General features: G+C 35.3%; 3 protein-coding genes across 7 annotated transcripts; 2 read left to right on the plus strand and 1 right to left on the minus strand.

Annotated features, from left to right (window-relative positions):
• The first annotated feature begins 374 nt into the window (after window positions 1-374).
• On the plus strand, window positions 375-5,469 carry LOC7471478 (WAT1-related protein At3g28050). Of its 2 annotated transcripts, none has more exons than XM_052455232.1 (8): window positions 375-1,162; window positions 1,258-1,320; window positions 1,413-1,526; window positions 3,061-3,292; window positions 3,384-3,542; window positions 3,762-3,913; window positions 4,077-4,257; window positions 5,078-5,469. In XM_052455232.1, the coding sequence occupies exons 1-7, from the start codon at window positions 984-986 to the stop codon at window positions 4,228-4,230; spliced, it is 1,053 nt and encodes a 350-aa protein (XP_052311192.1). In that variant the 5' UTR covers window positions 375-983; the 3' UTR covers window positions 4,231-4,257; window positions 5,078-5,469. The 2 variants fall into 2 exon arrangements, with proteins under 2 accessions (XP_052311192.1, XP_024462977.1); XM_024607209.2 differs by having other exon boundaries at window positions 376-1,162; window positions 5,012-5,469.
• A 2,463-nt stretch (window positions 5,470-7,932) lies between these two features.
• On the plus strand, window positions 7,933-12,595 carry LOC18101543 (probable serine/threonine-protein kinase PBL28). 3 transcript variants are annotated; one of them, XR_008059984.1, is made up of 8 exons: window positions 7,961-8,569; window positions 8,683-8,870; window positions 9,159-9,357; window positions 9,436-9,596; window positions 9,757-9,861; window positions 11,027-11,149; window positions 11,257-11,710; window positions 12,038-12,595. XR_008059984.1 is itself a non-coding variant. In XM_006379750.3 (7 exons), the coding sequence occupies exons 1-7, from the start codon at window positions 8,500-8,502 to the stop codon at window positions 11,491-11,493; spliced, it is 1,083 nt and encodes a 360-aa protein (XP_006379812.1). In that variant the 5' UTR covers window positions 7,961-8,499; the 3' UTR covers window positions 11,494-11,967. The 3 variants fall into 3 exon arrangements, 2 of the variants coding, with proteins under 2 accessions (XP_024463487.1, XP_006379812.1); XM_006379750.3 differs by lacking the exon at window positions 12,038-12,595 and having other exon boundaries at window positions 11,257-11,967; XM_024607719.2 differs by lacking the exons at window positions 11,027-11,149; window positions 11,257-11,710 and having other exon boundaries at window positions 7,933-8,569.
• Window positions 10,587-14,382, minus strand: LOC7471479 (uncharacterized). Of its 2 annotated transcripts, XR_002983472.2 has the most exons (4): window positions 13,577-14,382; window positions 12,382-12,687; window positions 12,043-12,174; window positions 10,587-11,177 (listed from the first exon to the last, which is right to left on the minus strand). XR_002983472.2 is itself a non-coding variant. In XM_002312473.4 (3 exons), the coding sequence occupies exons 1-2, from the start codon at window positions 14,287-14,289 to the stop codon at window positions 12,396-12,398; spliced, it is 1,005 nt and encodes a 334-aa protein (XP_002312509.1). In that variant the 5' UTR covers window positions 14,290-14,382; the 3' UTR covers window positions 11,891-12,174; window positions 12,382-12,395. The 2 variants fall into 2 exon arrangements, 1 of the variants encoding a protein (XP_002312509.1); XM_002312473.4 differs by lacking the exon at window positions 10,587-11,177 and having other exon boundaries at window positions 11,891-12,174.
• Window positions 14,383-14,487: the final 105 nt, after the last annotated feature.

Genomic DNA, 14,487 nt, shown 5'->3' on the forward strand with positions numbered 1-14,487 from the left:
TATTTTTGTATATAAGAGCAAATTGATTTTTTATTGTACACTTATAATTAAAAATACAAATCTACTCTTTTATAACGCCGAACAATGTATTAATTTTATAGGTATTTATGATAATTTATCGTACAATCTAAAAGGCAAATACCCATCATAAAAATACCAAAATATCTTCGTTACACAGATAACCATATCCTTGACCATTAGCAATGTGTTTATTTTCTTTGCCTCTGTAATATATAGTTTTTAAGGAGCATATATATATATAAAAGTTATCGTATAAAGGGTGATAAGGATCGTATTGGTATATGCTAATGCCATTAAAGCCCTTCATAATTGCCATTAAAGGGCAATTATGTTGCACTAACATTCACTATGGTCATCGTATCCTTCAAACCTTACGCTTAAGGATTTTTATTTTCTTTTCTATTTTTTTCCCTGAAGAGGCGTCGTGAATGGCTGATGCAGTGTCAGGCCACCAAGAGAGAAGGTCCGAAGGAGAAGAAAATGGCCACAAGCACAAAAGTTAACGGTGAACAAATCTTAAGAGAGCGAGGTGACTCGGGGCTCCACCTGTGAGGCCAAGCTCAAGACGAGAACTGTTTAGTCTCGATCCTCCCTGCTCTACCAATGTCAAATTAGAGAAGCTGAGCAGGTTAGCAAGAATGTATTATCAGGTCGAGCCTATGGAATCTAAACTTTTGGAACCAAGTAACTAAGCTGTCAAGATTGTAATGATTGTTTTATAAGATGCTTTTTCTATAAATATATTAAAAAAATATTTTTTTATTTTTTTAAAATTATTTTTAATATCATCACAATTAATTTTAAATAAAAAAATCAAAATCTATCCACACGGAACGAAATGCCAGACGGGGTCTTCGTGATAGGGACAAGGAGGTCCGAAAAGCTTGTCTGAATATTGATTCAACGTATGGATTTCATTCATTAATAGCACATCGCTGCAGCTGTCTTGCTGCAAAGTGGAAATGGGTTTGAAAGCAGCAGCTCCATTCGTGGGGATGGTAATGGCAGAGTGTGCACAAGTTGGGCTAATGATTTTAAGCAAAGCAGCCATGTCAGATGGCATGACCAATTTCATCTTTGTCCTTTACTCCAATGCCCTTGCTTCCCTCATTCTTCTCCCTTCTTCTTTCTTCCTTCACAGGTATTCTACTTTTCATTGCATCCCATGCGCTATTGTTAAATAGAAGTTGTTTCTCTTTCTTGGGTTTCAAATTCCTTGATTACATAATTTGTCAGATCAGAGAGACCTCCACTCACCTTCCCTATTCTCTGTGGATTCTTCTTGCTTGGTCTATTTGGGTATGCGATTTTAATTTATTTTGATTTTGTTTGATTGAATCTTTATTGCTTTGTTTGGTTTTGATTTTGGATGATTTGCTATGTTTGTTCAGCTGGTTGGCGCAGATATTTGGGTATGCGGGGATTAACTTGAGCTCTGCTACACTTGGCACTGCCATGCTCAACCTCATTCCTGGTCTTACTTTCATACTTGCCGTTGCTTTCAGGTTAACCTTTCCTCTTGATTTTACTTACTCACTGAATTTGATTTCCATGAATTATGATGAACTTTTAAAGTAGAATTGACTTCCATATTTCCTTTCTTTTCTATCGGTGAGTATGACATTATCTGGTATTTCATGAAACTAACGGCATTTAAATATTTAATTCAGATGGAAAAAAAGTCAGGTCCGTGCATGTTGATACTGCTGATTTTTATAGCTAGTAGAAAAAAAAATTCGTATCGGATTTTGGGGGCAGGCAGCATCCAAAGAAATCGAACTTCTGATTAGTTTAAAGTTAAAGCAGCTCAAATTTTAATTCCCAGTCACTTGGAAAACCTATCAAGAAGGCTGACCAGGTCATATTGGAGTAATCAGAATCCTGTTTTGAGCCTTGAACACAATGCTGGGGAAAGATAAATTCCTCAATCACTGAGAGAACTTTTGGAGAACGTGTCTTCCAAGAGCTATTGACAAACCTGTAGAAGGAATACTATTAGGAGCAATAGCCATGTTGTAGGGCTTGGAAGCTGGAACAACAAATTTTTGAATCATTATCACCACACCTGATTTTTTCTTCTCTTTTTCTTTAAATATGTTCTAGGCTCAACAATAGCAGTTCTAGCGTTTTTTTATTCGGTAACACACACTAGGAGCTAGTATCTGAGGGGCCCTTTCCAGGACAGGTCCTTATTGTTTTCCCTCAGATCCTATTTATATTGGATGGTTATAGATTCATTGTGATTTTTCATCACAAGAAAGCTGGAGTGGGAGATTTTCTCTTAGACATCGTTGGAACTTGCAACCTACTTACTAATGGTCGGGCTAGTAATGAAGGGTACTCAGATCGTGTCATGGAGGAAGCCTGCAGGTTATTATGGATCTTACTTTAATTAGTGATTCAGCAGAGAGATTCACCTAGTTTACTTCATTTTGTGCATGAGATTATGCCCTGAGTTTTTTCAAAGGTTTTTATTGGTTTTTGCAAAATCATTGTTTTCTAGGGTATTCTCCTAAATAATGGCAAGCCCTTTTTTGAGGAATCAGTGCTTCTACAAGTTAGAGCAGCTTTCTTAGGTTGGCAATGGAAATATCAACTTCAGTTGGGTTTTCCATTTTACAACTTCTATTCCATCTTTCACTCACCAAAAATTCTCTAAGAATGAAATTATTAAAATTAGACAGAAATTTATCCTTGTACAATTAATTTCCTTTTTATGTTGGCAAAGAACCATTAGGTTGGAGCTTGTCTTGTCGCTTAACTCTCCATTGCTCTCCCTTGACATTGGAATCTGATTTTCTTTTCTTTTCTTTCCTTATGTTTTTGCTGTTTTGTTTTTGTTTCCATTTTGTCCAGAATTTCTATTGTCAAAAGGAAAATAAAAACAAAACAAAAGTGCTGCTCTCTAATAGAGCTGCAATACTTGATTAAGACTAGTAGTGAAATTTTTGCAGACTGGAGATGCTACTGGGAAATAGGATTGAAATAAATTAGCATAAACATTACATGGGTATAAATCTATTTGACCGGTTGTCTCAGGATGGAGAAACTTGACTGGAAGAGCTCCAGTGCCTTGGTTAAATCAACGGGAACAATAGTATCGGTTGCAGGGGCATTCATTGTCTGTTACTATAAGGGCCCCCCACTTCTGATGGCACCCTCTACTTCAAACTTGCCTCATGAGCTTCTCTCGCAGCAGCAAAATTGGATTATTGGAGGACTGCTCCTTGCAGTTGATTGTGTTATGGCTTCTGCATGGCTAATTATACAGGTAATATTTATTAAAAATCTCAAAGGAAAATGAAAACTAGTCTCAACAGTTACAGAAAAAGAATTTCTAGCTAATGTTCTTCATGTTTCAGGCATTGATCCTTAAGAAATATCCAGCAGAGCTTATTGTAGTCTTTTTTTACTGCTTCTCTGTGACCATTCTGTCTACAATAGTTTGTTTGTTTATGGAGAGGGACCCTGGTGCTTGGAGTTTAAAACCTACTGTAAGATGGATTGCTGTTGTGTATTCGGTAAGCAGTGAAAAAATCTTCATATTTTTCATGTAGAAAAAGACATAATAATCTGCTATCTACATGCTTAATCTCTTTTGCACCTACCAATGCAAGCTTTAATATTGTGGATTGGTGTAAGCAATTTTGGTTCTCATTCCTACTTGGCTTCTCTGGATGATGTCTGTTTTTCTTTAACTTGAAAATAATGACTTAAAACTTTAATAAGTTGTAATGCAGGGAGTTTTCGGCTCTGCATTCCAAGTTGGCGTTTCCACTTGGTGCCTGCACAAGACAGGACCTGTTTTTGTTGCAATGTTCAAGCCCTTGGGAATTGTCATCGCAGCTGCTGTTAGTATCATCTGCTTAAGGGATACTTTGTATCTTGGAAGGTATATTTTCTTTTTTCTTTTTTTGTTTGAAGGTGGTAATAGGTTTGATATTTTATCATGCTGCCAAGTTGGTTCTATTCCTACCTTGTTATATTATCTTTCTCTCTATAATAAAGAGAAGACACAAGGACACATCATTTACCATCCTAGTTGAAATATTTAGTTTGGTCGGTGCAACTGTGATTGTCATCGGGTTTTATTCGGTGATGTGGGGAAAAGCCAAAGAAGAAAAGGTGGGAGTGGATGATGGGGTAAGGAGCTTTGAATCAAGCAGCCAAAAGGTCCCGCTCCTGCAAAGCCATACAGAAGAAACATAGTAGTTTTGTACAGCAAACGAAAGAAAGGTAATTTCAATTCTCTTTACCTACAAATCATACCCACGCATGAATGCATACACAAAAAACAAGCGCTCGCACCACATTTGATGGACACACAAGCCTGCTTGTAAGCACATTGAAGGCACCCATCTTAAAAGCTGCTCTTGCATTATTTTGAAAATTGAATGGTTCAGGACTTCATTACCTGGCTTCTTTTATCCTTAATTCGTACCCTATTTCTTATTCAACTGAGTTCGTGGATTGTACCAACACACATGCACCACAGTATAGTAGCATCTGGTTGCTTAATGTGGAATAGGTTTGGGTTTGGATTGGAGCTGCTTGCGTTGAACCAGCCAAAAATATTCCTTATATGATCTGGGGTTTAATGGTGTATTTTACCCCTAAAATATGGATTTGGTAAAATAAGGCCTGGACTACCGATTTGATAGATAATTTTATGGGTGATCAGTGAGCAAGTAGTTGTATAGTATTAGTTATTCTTTGAGTCTATTTTTAAAAAATAAAAAGATACAACTAGGATAGAGATCATTAGTCTAAATGTTATAAACAACGCTGTTTTGAAGAAATTCAATTTTTTACTGATAAAATAATTAGAAAATATTTTTCTTCTTTTCTGTCAATGTGTCGGAATCATTTTCTAGTATTGTTCTTTCTTTATTTCTTCCTTTTTATAATGAGCTGTACAAAGTCATTGAGTGAAAGCTGTGTTTGAATTTACGCATGATAACATCTCATGTTTCTTATATGTCTATAACAGGAGGAGGAAGAAGTCCGAAAAAATAATATGTTAAATGCATGAACACATCAGTTTCTGATAATGTAGAGATGTGAGATATCAGCTTGTGGAATGACCAATGTATTTAGACACTTGGGTCGTGAGCTCAGTAAGGTCAGCCCCTCCTTCAGTGGGATGATTAATGTCGAGGAGGAATAGAGCCGGAACCCAAAGAACAGCAATGCACAGGGTAAGCTCACTTCCTAAAAAGGGAAAGAAATTCATCCTCATGAACAGCAATGCACAGGGTAAGCTCACTTCCTAAAAAGGGAAAGAAATTCATCCTCATGAAATATCTGTTGAAAATCTCCACATTTATTGGATTGTTAATTAACAATTATGTATTGTTCTCTCACCAATTAGGGTGTTTGGTAGCGCGATTGTACCGTACTTCTCAAAAAATTTGTTTGTTTTTTTAAAAAAAATTATGTGTTTTTAAATCGTTTTGATATGCTGTTGTCAAAAATAAATTTAAAAGAATAAAAAAATATTATTTTGATGTATTTCCAAACAAAAAACCTACCTCTACCGCTGTCCTAAACCTGCTATGAGACCATACCATGAGCACCAATATAATTAAATATGTATGATATAATGAAGGCAGAATTTGCACGCGTGATCCACAGGGTGCTCTCACCTAATGTAGTAATGTTTGAGATCATTTTATGTTTTACTACATGAGCAAGATTTCTTGAATTCCTGAGTTTTTAAACCATTTATCACGCTCAAAATTAGCAATGTTTTACAAAATGACCGCAGCCCATGCTCCTTTCCCCTGCATATTAATGATTTTGATGGATAAAATCGTACTAATTTCCTAATGAGATTTCTTTTCAAGATAAAATAACGTGGCGATATTTTTTCTAGTAGTAATTTATTAATATTTAGCATTATTCTTTTTCTATTAATCTTATACGTGAACTATAGGTTATTTAGATCCAGGCCTCATCTTTGACACCATTTGTAGCGAGACTACAAACAAATGAAATGTATTAATTATTACCATGAATTCATTCATACCAAATTATCAATTTTAAACCCCAATCATCGCTGAAATTCAGAGTTTCAAGGCTTCAAACTAAAAGATAAAATACAAATTTCTGTAATTTACTTAAATTCGAAGAAATGATTTTTGGAACTTTGTTTGCAAGGTGTTTTAGCAGTCTTCTAAGTTAATTTATTGGTCAGAAGGTCATGATTCAAATATTAAGATTTAAAAAAGAAAGAGGGTGTGTCAATTAATATGATGTATAGGGGATAGCGACTAAGGGGTGTTTGGGATTGTGTGAGCGGTTGTTTTTTTAAATATTTTTTTGTTTGTAAATGTATTAAAATAATATTTTTATTATTTTTTAAAAATTATTTTTGATATTAGTACATTAAAATGATCTGAAAATACAAAAAAAATATTAATTTGAAATAAATAAAATAAATAAAATTTTATTTTTTTCAAAAATATTTTTAAAACTAAAAAACAAACAGTTTTATATACACATTTTATCCTAATTAAATAAATCCTTCCCATTCAACCCCAAAGACTCGAGCAAATCGAGAATCTCACATAGAATATGTAATGTCATGTAGAAAGTTTCCAAAACCCTATAGATTACCCTAAAGAAAACTATAGGCTCGAGGTAGAAAGTTTCCAAAACCCTATAGATTACCCTAAAGAAAACTATAAGCTCGAGGTAGAAAGTTTCCAAAACCCTATAGATTACCCTAAAGAAAACTATAGGCTCGAGGTTGCTTCAAGAAACAATATAATTAATGAGATTTAAGGCTGATGTAAAAACAGATAGATTTTATAAACGAGCAATAATATTTTAGGTTTATAAAAAAAAAAACTATTTTGGTGAATAATATCTTGGTAACCTAAACTCTTCCTGCGATCATTAATATCTGCAATCTATTTGGTGTGATTACTTCCAGAGGCCAATATATATTGAAGCCCCATCTAAAAATCTAAAACAATACTAATCACCAAGCTTCCAAAAAAAAAAATTGATATTTAATGGCACTTGAGGGGGTAGTTCAGTGGTCAACAAGTGAGGCTTGCCTTGCTCCCGTCCCAAGTTCGACTCTCCATGTGCACGCTTGTCACCCCCGCGGTGCTTTACCTTTCTACTGGGCTTACAGGATATTCAGTAGACCCGGGAAATAGTCGTGGTGCGCGCAAGCTGGCCCGGATACCCCGGGTTATCAAAAAAAAAAAAAAAGAAATGATATTTAATGTCATGTTGCTAAAGTCAACTTTGTAAGTTTAGAGAGGTTTTGCTTCTGTTTTTTAATGTTTTTTGAAAGAATTTTTTACTTAAATTTTGTTTAGATTGTGATGAATATACTTTTAAAAATAGCTTTTCATTTAAAAATATATTAAAATAATTTATTTTCATATTTATTTTTTAATATTAGTATATTAAAATCATTAAAAAGCAAAACATTAATATGATATTTTTTCAAGTCAAAAATACTTTTAAAAAGCATCAAAAAACAAAAATAAAAGCACTCAAATACATTTGCATGAAAATAATTTTTTATTTTTAAAAAATAATATTTAATATTAACACATTAAAACAATCAAAAAAATTAATTACAAATAAAAATATTTTAAAAAAAAATCACAAAACATCATTTGACAGCAAAAACAAACAATTGACAGCATATGTCAATGTGTCTGCCTTGGTAAACTTCAATTTTGCTCATATAAATGGCATCAAAATTCCACTTCTACTCTATAGTTTTATATTTTTCAATTTTATACCAATAATTATTCAATTGACAGCTCGTCATTAAATTGCATCAGGTATTTAACCCTCAAAAATAAATAATATTCAATTTATTTTTCCTACGAGATAACATTGAAAATTATTAAGCTGTAAAGGCAGAGGTGGAATCCTCATCAGTCTGTAAGGATAAATACATAACTTACTCTTGTTGTAATAAAGTGTATTTTCCCAAAGTAAGTTATTTTTAAATCTTATTTCTTAATCCAAAGGTACATTTTGCCGAAAACACCACATTAGCAACCCCTTCTTTGCTTGTACCCCAACTTTAAAGTCCACTAAATCATCAGAAGGTAAGTAGGCAATACCCAGCTTTTTTCTTTTTCTTGAAGCACATCTCTCCCCCAAAAACCCAGGTTGTTGGATGTTGTGGTTGAGTATTCTCCTAATCTTCCTACACTTGCTCAATACGCACTCATCAGATGATTTTCCTAATAATATTTACTCACATTCTAGCAACTAAACTTTATAATTATTCCCACTTTCGTCGTAATTTTTCGTAGAAACATAAGAGTTCAATTCAAGTCAGCTGAAGTGGATTAATCTCTGGATTGTACATCTGTGATGTCCTACTTCCTGGGTTGTCATGCAGTTTTCATCTCCATTTACTTGCCTGTTTACCATTATACACTTCGATGCATTAATCTTTAATTAAGCAGAGGTTAAATTTACCCAAGGAAGACCATTATGCCTTTCGGATTAGTCTCAGCATGGAACAAGCGACGGAGAAGCAAGTCCCAAGATCACTCGGACCCTTGTACGTCCTCCTACTCTCTTCTTCTTTTGATAACCTCCAAAATTTCTCACCCAATTTTGCTAATTTAAAAACAGCAGTTTCATATTTTGAAAATTTGTGCCCCCACTTTCCAGGGGTTTATAAACCTGTGGAGTTTTGGCAACTTGAAGATCAAGCAACTCAAACCACAAAGCGAAGCCATGGATCATCGGTTTTCACACTCAAGGAGATGGAAGAGGCAACGTGCTCTTTCAGTGAAAAAAATTTGCTTGGAAAAGGGGGATTTGGCCGAGTTTATAGGGGCATCCTGCGGTCAGGAGAGGTACTTCTTTCTAACAGAATTTTATCATGCTCGGAAAAAAAAAGCCTGTGATATGGTGGTTGTTTTTTAACACAAACATGATCGTTCAAATAAAAGTCTGTAATGACAATTAGGCTAAAATTCTGAACTTCCCAAATAGATATATAGCTGACGCATGCAGTTTTAGTTCCCAGCTCTCGGAAACCTTCAGCAAATTTAGTCCCTATTTAATATAAAGAACAAAACAAAGAAGGGTTAAATCCAGTTTTAGAGAAACATACAAACTTGCTTCTCTTCTGTAATCTGAAGGTTGTAGCAATCAAGAAAATGGATCTGCCAACATTCAAAGAAGCTGAAGGGGAAAGGGAGTTTCGTGTAGAAGTTGACATCTTGAGCAGGCTTGAGCACCCAAATCTGGTTTCCTTGATTGGATATTGTGCTGATGGGAAGCACAGGTTTCTGGTGTATGAATATCTGCAAAATGGGAATCTGCAGGATCATTTAAATGGTCAGTTTATCACTCAAAATCCTATTCTCATTCCCCACTTGTTAATTGCACATCTAGTAATCTGCATCTGAATTCTAGGATTTGGAAAAGCAAAAGTAGATTGGCCCTCGAGGTTAAAAGTGGCACTCGGAGCAGCAAGGGGACTTGCTTATCTACATTCAAGTTCTGTTGGCGTACCAATTGTTCACAGAGATTTTAAGTCCACCAACATTCTTCTAAATGAAAATTTTGAAGCAAAGGTAACAATTATGAGTCTTTCTAATAATCTCAACTAACCCACAAATGCTTATGTCCCATATTACCAGGGAGGTTCATAATTACTGCTGATAAAAAAATTGTTACTTACAAATATCACAATGAAAAGCATATAGTTAAACTTTGTATCCCTATCCTTTACAGATATCTGATTTTGGTCTTGCGAAGTTGATGCCGGAGGGCCAGGAGACATTTGTTACTGCAAGAGTACTCGGAACATTTGGGTATTTTGATCCCGAGTATACATCAGTAAGCACTTTTATTTAATTTCTTGATTGCATGTCTAAACAGCGATTACTGTTGTTTAACAACAATTTCTATTTCTTTTCATGAATAAACTCGTAATTAAGATATAAGGTTCATGTTTAGCCATCACAATAATACCTGTTTAACATATTTAGCCATGGCCAGTTTGCAACATCACTTAAGCATGGTGATTAGACAGGCATGTACTAGGAAGAAATGTTTCTTGATAGCTAAGGAATTATGAGTTCTAACTAGACGAACCTAATTAGCCTTAAGAGTTAACTACTCACTTCTTTGATAGACTAGTTTGAGTTGTGCCGCCTTACTTGATAAAATCTAGGCTCCGAAGAAACACAAGCAAGGAACAAACGAAATTAGCAACTCTACAGAACTTGCTAGCTGTTGAAGATACGCTTTGTATTACAACCAATAAAGAAGGCAGGAAATTTGAACCGGCATTTCCAACAACTTTGCATTAATTGTTAGACTAAGAAATCTTTATCCAAAATTATTGTGCTAAACTATGCATTTAGACAAACTAAAATTTATCCTCACAGCTTTCTTTGGCATTATTTCTGGTTCATTTGCAACTACAAAATCAAACAAACCTTAAGTTATCAGTTGTGCAAACTCCAAGACAATTACAATGCTTCCTGCAATAATAAAACTCTTGGGTTTGTGACCAAACAGTGCATGTTCTGATGTTCACATTTTGTTTATCAAATAAATACACAAATGCTGAAGATTCTTTCCAGATTCTCTTTCAGGAACGTTTACACCACAAACTCTCTAAACTCAGCCTGCCTAGAATCACATTAATCACCACCCAAGTTCTACTCTTGAACAGAACATTTTCAATAAAAAGCAGCACGATAAAACAAATTATCCTTCAGGGCAAGGATCTGAGAATCTCTGACAAACATCAAGCAACAGCTAGTTTGATTTTGAACCAAGTACAATAAAAACTCATCTTTCTTCATTATCAACTTAACTCAACTTAGTTAGGCACCTAGGCCTTCAAATCCTCGATCCCTAATTAGTTGGAGTCTACGCCTTAGATGAAGTCAGAACTATTGCAGAACAATCTTCAGTCCTGAATAGTACTTTTTGCTGCTTAGCTTGATTTGCAAATCGGATCTGAGGATTAGCCCGTTTCTTTTAATGGCAGACAGGGAACCTCACTTTACAAAGTGATGTTTATGCATTTGGAGTGGTTCTTCTTGAGCTCTTAACTGGACGTCGAGCAGTGGACTTAAACCAGGGACCGAGTGATCAAAACCTTGTCCTACAGGTACGACAAATTCATCCCAACAGATTTTCTGCTATAGTTTCAAGGATAAGAGAAGATTAGCCATGATCATAGCTGAAATACTAATTAAATGATCCTTTACGTTCCAGGTTAGGCATATTTTGAATGATCGGAAGAAACTACGCAAGGTAATTGATCCAGAGCTTCGTCGGGGTTCATACACATTGGAATCTATAGCCATGTTTGCCAACCTGGCTTCACGCTGCATCCGCATTGAGAGCAGCAAGAGACCCTCCATGGCCGAATGTGTGAAAGAACTCCAGACAACTATTTATATAAATTCAAAACCCATCGGCATGGGCATGATGACTTTCAAAATGGTCTAATAAAACCCCGATGGCTCGTCAGCATTGAAAGTGTCACATCAACAATGAAGATCCTTTATTTTTGCTTCATTTGGTTACTAAAACTTGGAAGGCAACAGACCTATGATTTTAAAAGTGGAAGCGCACAACAAAGAAAATGATTCATTCTGGAGAAAGGATTATGGTAATTTAACTACAGCAGAAAATTTTAAGGCGGGCCAAAAAACATGGTTTTAAGGTAAAGAACTTGAACCATAAAAATGTAGAGAGCAAACAACTGAGAACCTACTACAATCAGCAAGAAACATTATTTGTATATTTGGTTGTGTCTAGCATCAACATTTTGCTTTAATTATTTTTTCCACTTAATGACAACTTTTGTATATTATGTCATGTTGAAATAAACACATTCTTCAGCTGATAAAAGTTGTAATATGGCAGGTTCCATTGAGATTTCATAACCAAATTTAGAGGCACTGGATTCCTTTTTTTTTTCTTGTTTTACTTTATGTCCCAGCTTAATCTTAAACATATTAACATTCTGCCTTTCATATGTTTGATGCAGATTACCTGTAGCACTATAGGTATCCCCATAAATATGATAAATTACAAGGAGATGCCAGACCATCGGATTGAATTCCTGGCCAAAATCAACCAAATTGGATAATCACCACAAGCTGGCCAGACTATACCCTGAAGGACCTGAACCAGAATCCAAATCTTGAATAAGGATAGTGCAGCGGACAATAATTCAAATATAGTAACAACAAGCAGAAAAAGCTTGAAAACAAAGATGTTCATGAGATTGATGAGAAAGTAAAGGAACGAAGTAGATGATAAACAAATGCAATTGACATGCAAGGGAGCTGCGTGAAAAATTGTGTCCAGTCAAGACAGTGTCTGATGTACCTCAGAAGCATACGTCATGACTTCAACATATCCAATTGTGAAGATAATTCTGTATCAGAGCCTGAAATATCAAGTTCGGAAGGATTTTTTAAGACTGCAAGTTTCTTGCACATCAAATGTTTGCGCCTCTGCAACATCAATAGGACCCTTATGCTATCGGTTTTAACAATATTGTAACCTGCTTTTGTATACATGTTGAGGGGGGCCAAATCAATCATTCTGCAGTGCAAGTACACGTCTCGCATACTACTCATCTGAGAAATAAGTTCCTCACTTGCCTTCAGAAGATTCCAACCAATTCCCCTCCTGGAAGTTCCACGCGCATTAAATTAAACCACTCTAGTTCCACACACTGTACTTAGATGCTGCAGGTATTGAAACTGGTCTAGTAGATTAGGGTCATCATGCACAGGTAATTAATTTACCAATAAACATATAAAATTGTAATAAACTGTACTGACAGTACTGTGAAGTGGATCATGGAAATGTCATGAAGGCATCGGCAAATTCATGCAGTCATAAAACAAGGCACCGCCTATCAAAGGAGACATAAATCCAAAAATCTTAAACTACACTTTGTGATATTAGTGTAACAAAGGTTATCCTGTTCTAATTCTCTCAACGGGTAATGTTATAATATATTAAAGCATCATCCTCTATCAATTTGATCTAACTTTTGGTGTTGTTTAATTAGTTAGCACGTTACAAAGTTGTGTTTGTGCTGGTAGAACTAGAACGCAAGAAACAAAAAAGATGAAATAGCTAAACCATATTCGGGCATGAATGCAAGTAAGATTTTCGAATTCCAGATGTCTCTCTAAATCATCCTCATAAATCCTCGCCTGCTTAAAATCCAATCCTATTTGAATACTCAGATAGCGAAGACTTGAATGGACATGTTATCAACCTTCCTGAAGTTATTTTTTGTTCATGAAAGATTTCGGTGATCCTGTGGTTTCACAATCACACATTCTCAAACTTAGTTGTAACTAATCAGAACAAAGAACGGTCGTTGGTTGAGAGTTAAATGTTTACGGAAGGTTCACATTAGTCATAAATTAATACGAGACAAAATTCACAAGATTAACAAGAAATGTCTATTTTCCAAGTAAGAGTATAATTGCCATATTTTCACTACAAATTCCTAGTTCTAAGCACCAAACAAAAAGAAAAAGTAAAAGCAAAAATCAATTACCTACGAAGTGACTGTTTAACAGCCATGTTGCAAATGTAAGGAGCATTCTTTGGAGAGGTAGGCGTCGGAGGAGAAGTATTAGCACCCCTTTTGTCAAAACAAACCTCCACAGTCCCTGCCAACTCCTCGAGGTCCTCCTTTTCTTCTCCAGTATTCATCTCTTGTTTCCCTTTATAAAACCCAATAAGCGTAACGGCATGCGGCATTGCAGCTCTCCTTTCTATCAAGTACTGCTTCACCAAGTACCTCAACAAAGATACATAACCAACAGGCAACAACATAGACTCAACAAATGACTCTGCTAGCAATTTAACAGTTATATCCATTTCTTCTGGCTTCATCAGCCTAACACACATAGACCCAGTTTCTAGTTGCTGATAATATCTGAAATTTTGAAGTGCGTTAAGCTTTTCAATCTCTTCATTGCTCAAGAACCTCCCTGTTTTATATGAATCCTCAAGGTATGAATAGGTGGTGGAAGCACTTGATGTTTCTGTTTCTGTTGATGTCGTCGTCGTCGTTGTTGAGGATGAAGGAGAAGGAGAGGAACATTTTGAGGAGACACGGAATCTAGAGCTGAAATTGAAAGATTTGTGGAGAGAAAGGAAAGGGTGTTGTATATTTGAAGGTGAAAGAATTACGGGCAGTCTTTGGGATGGTTGTGAATCTGAGGAGAGAATGAGAGAAACTGAGACTGGGATTGCTGCAGCCATCGATAGATATACAGAAGAACGGTAGTTTGTTCAGTTCTGTTCTGTTCTTTTTTTTTCTTTTTTCTTTTTTTTTTAATGAGATAAACAACAAGCAATATCATCGCCTTCGATCAAATCCAGAAAGTCGAGGAAGATTTTTTTAATTTCCTTTATTTAAAAAATTATTTGTTTTTGTTATGAGTTATTTTTAAATTTTTT

Source organism: Populus trichocarpa, chromosome 8 (assembly GCF_000002775.5).
Source record: "Populus trichocarpa isolate Nisqually-1 chromosome 8, P.trichocarpa_v4.1, whole genome shotgun sequence".
NCBI classification, from domain to species: Eukaryota; Viridiplantae; Streptophyta; class Magnoliopsida; order Malpighiales; family Salicaceae; genus Populus; species Populus trichocarpa.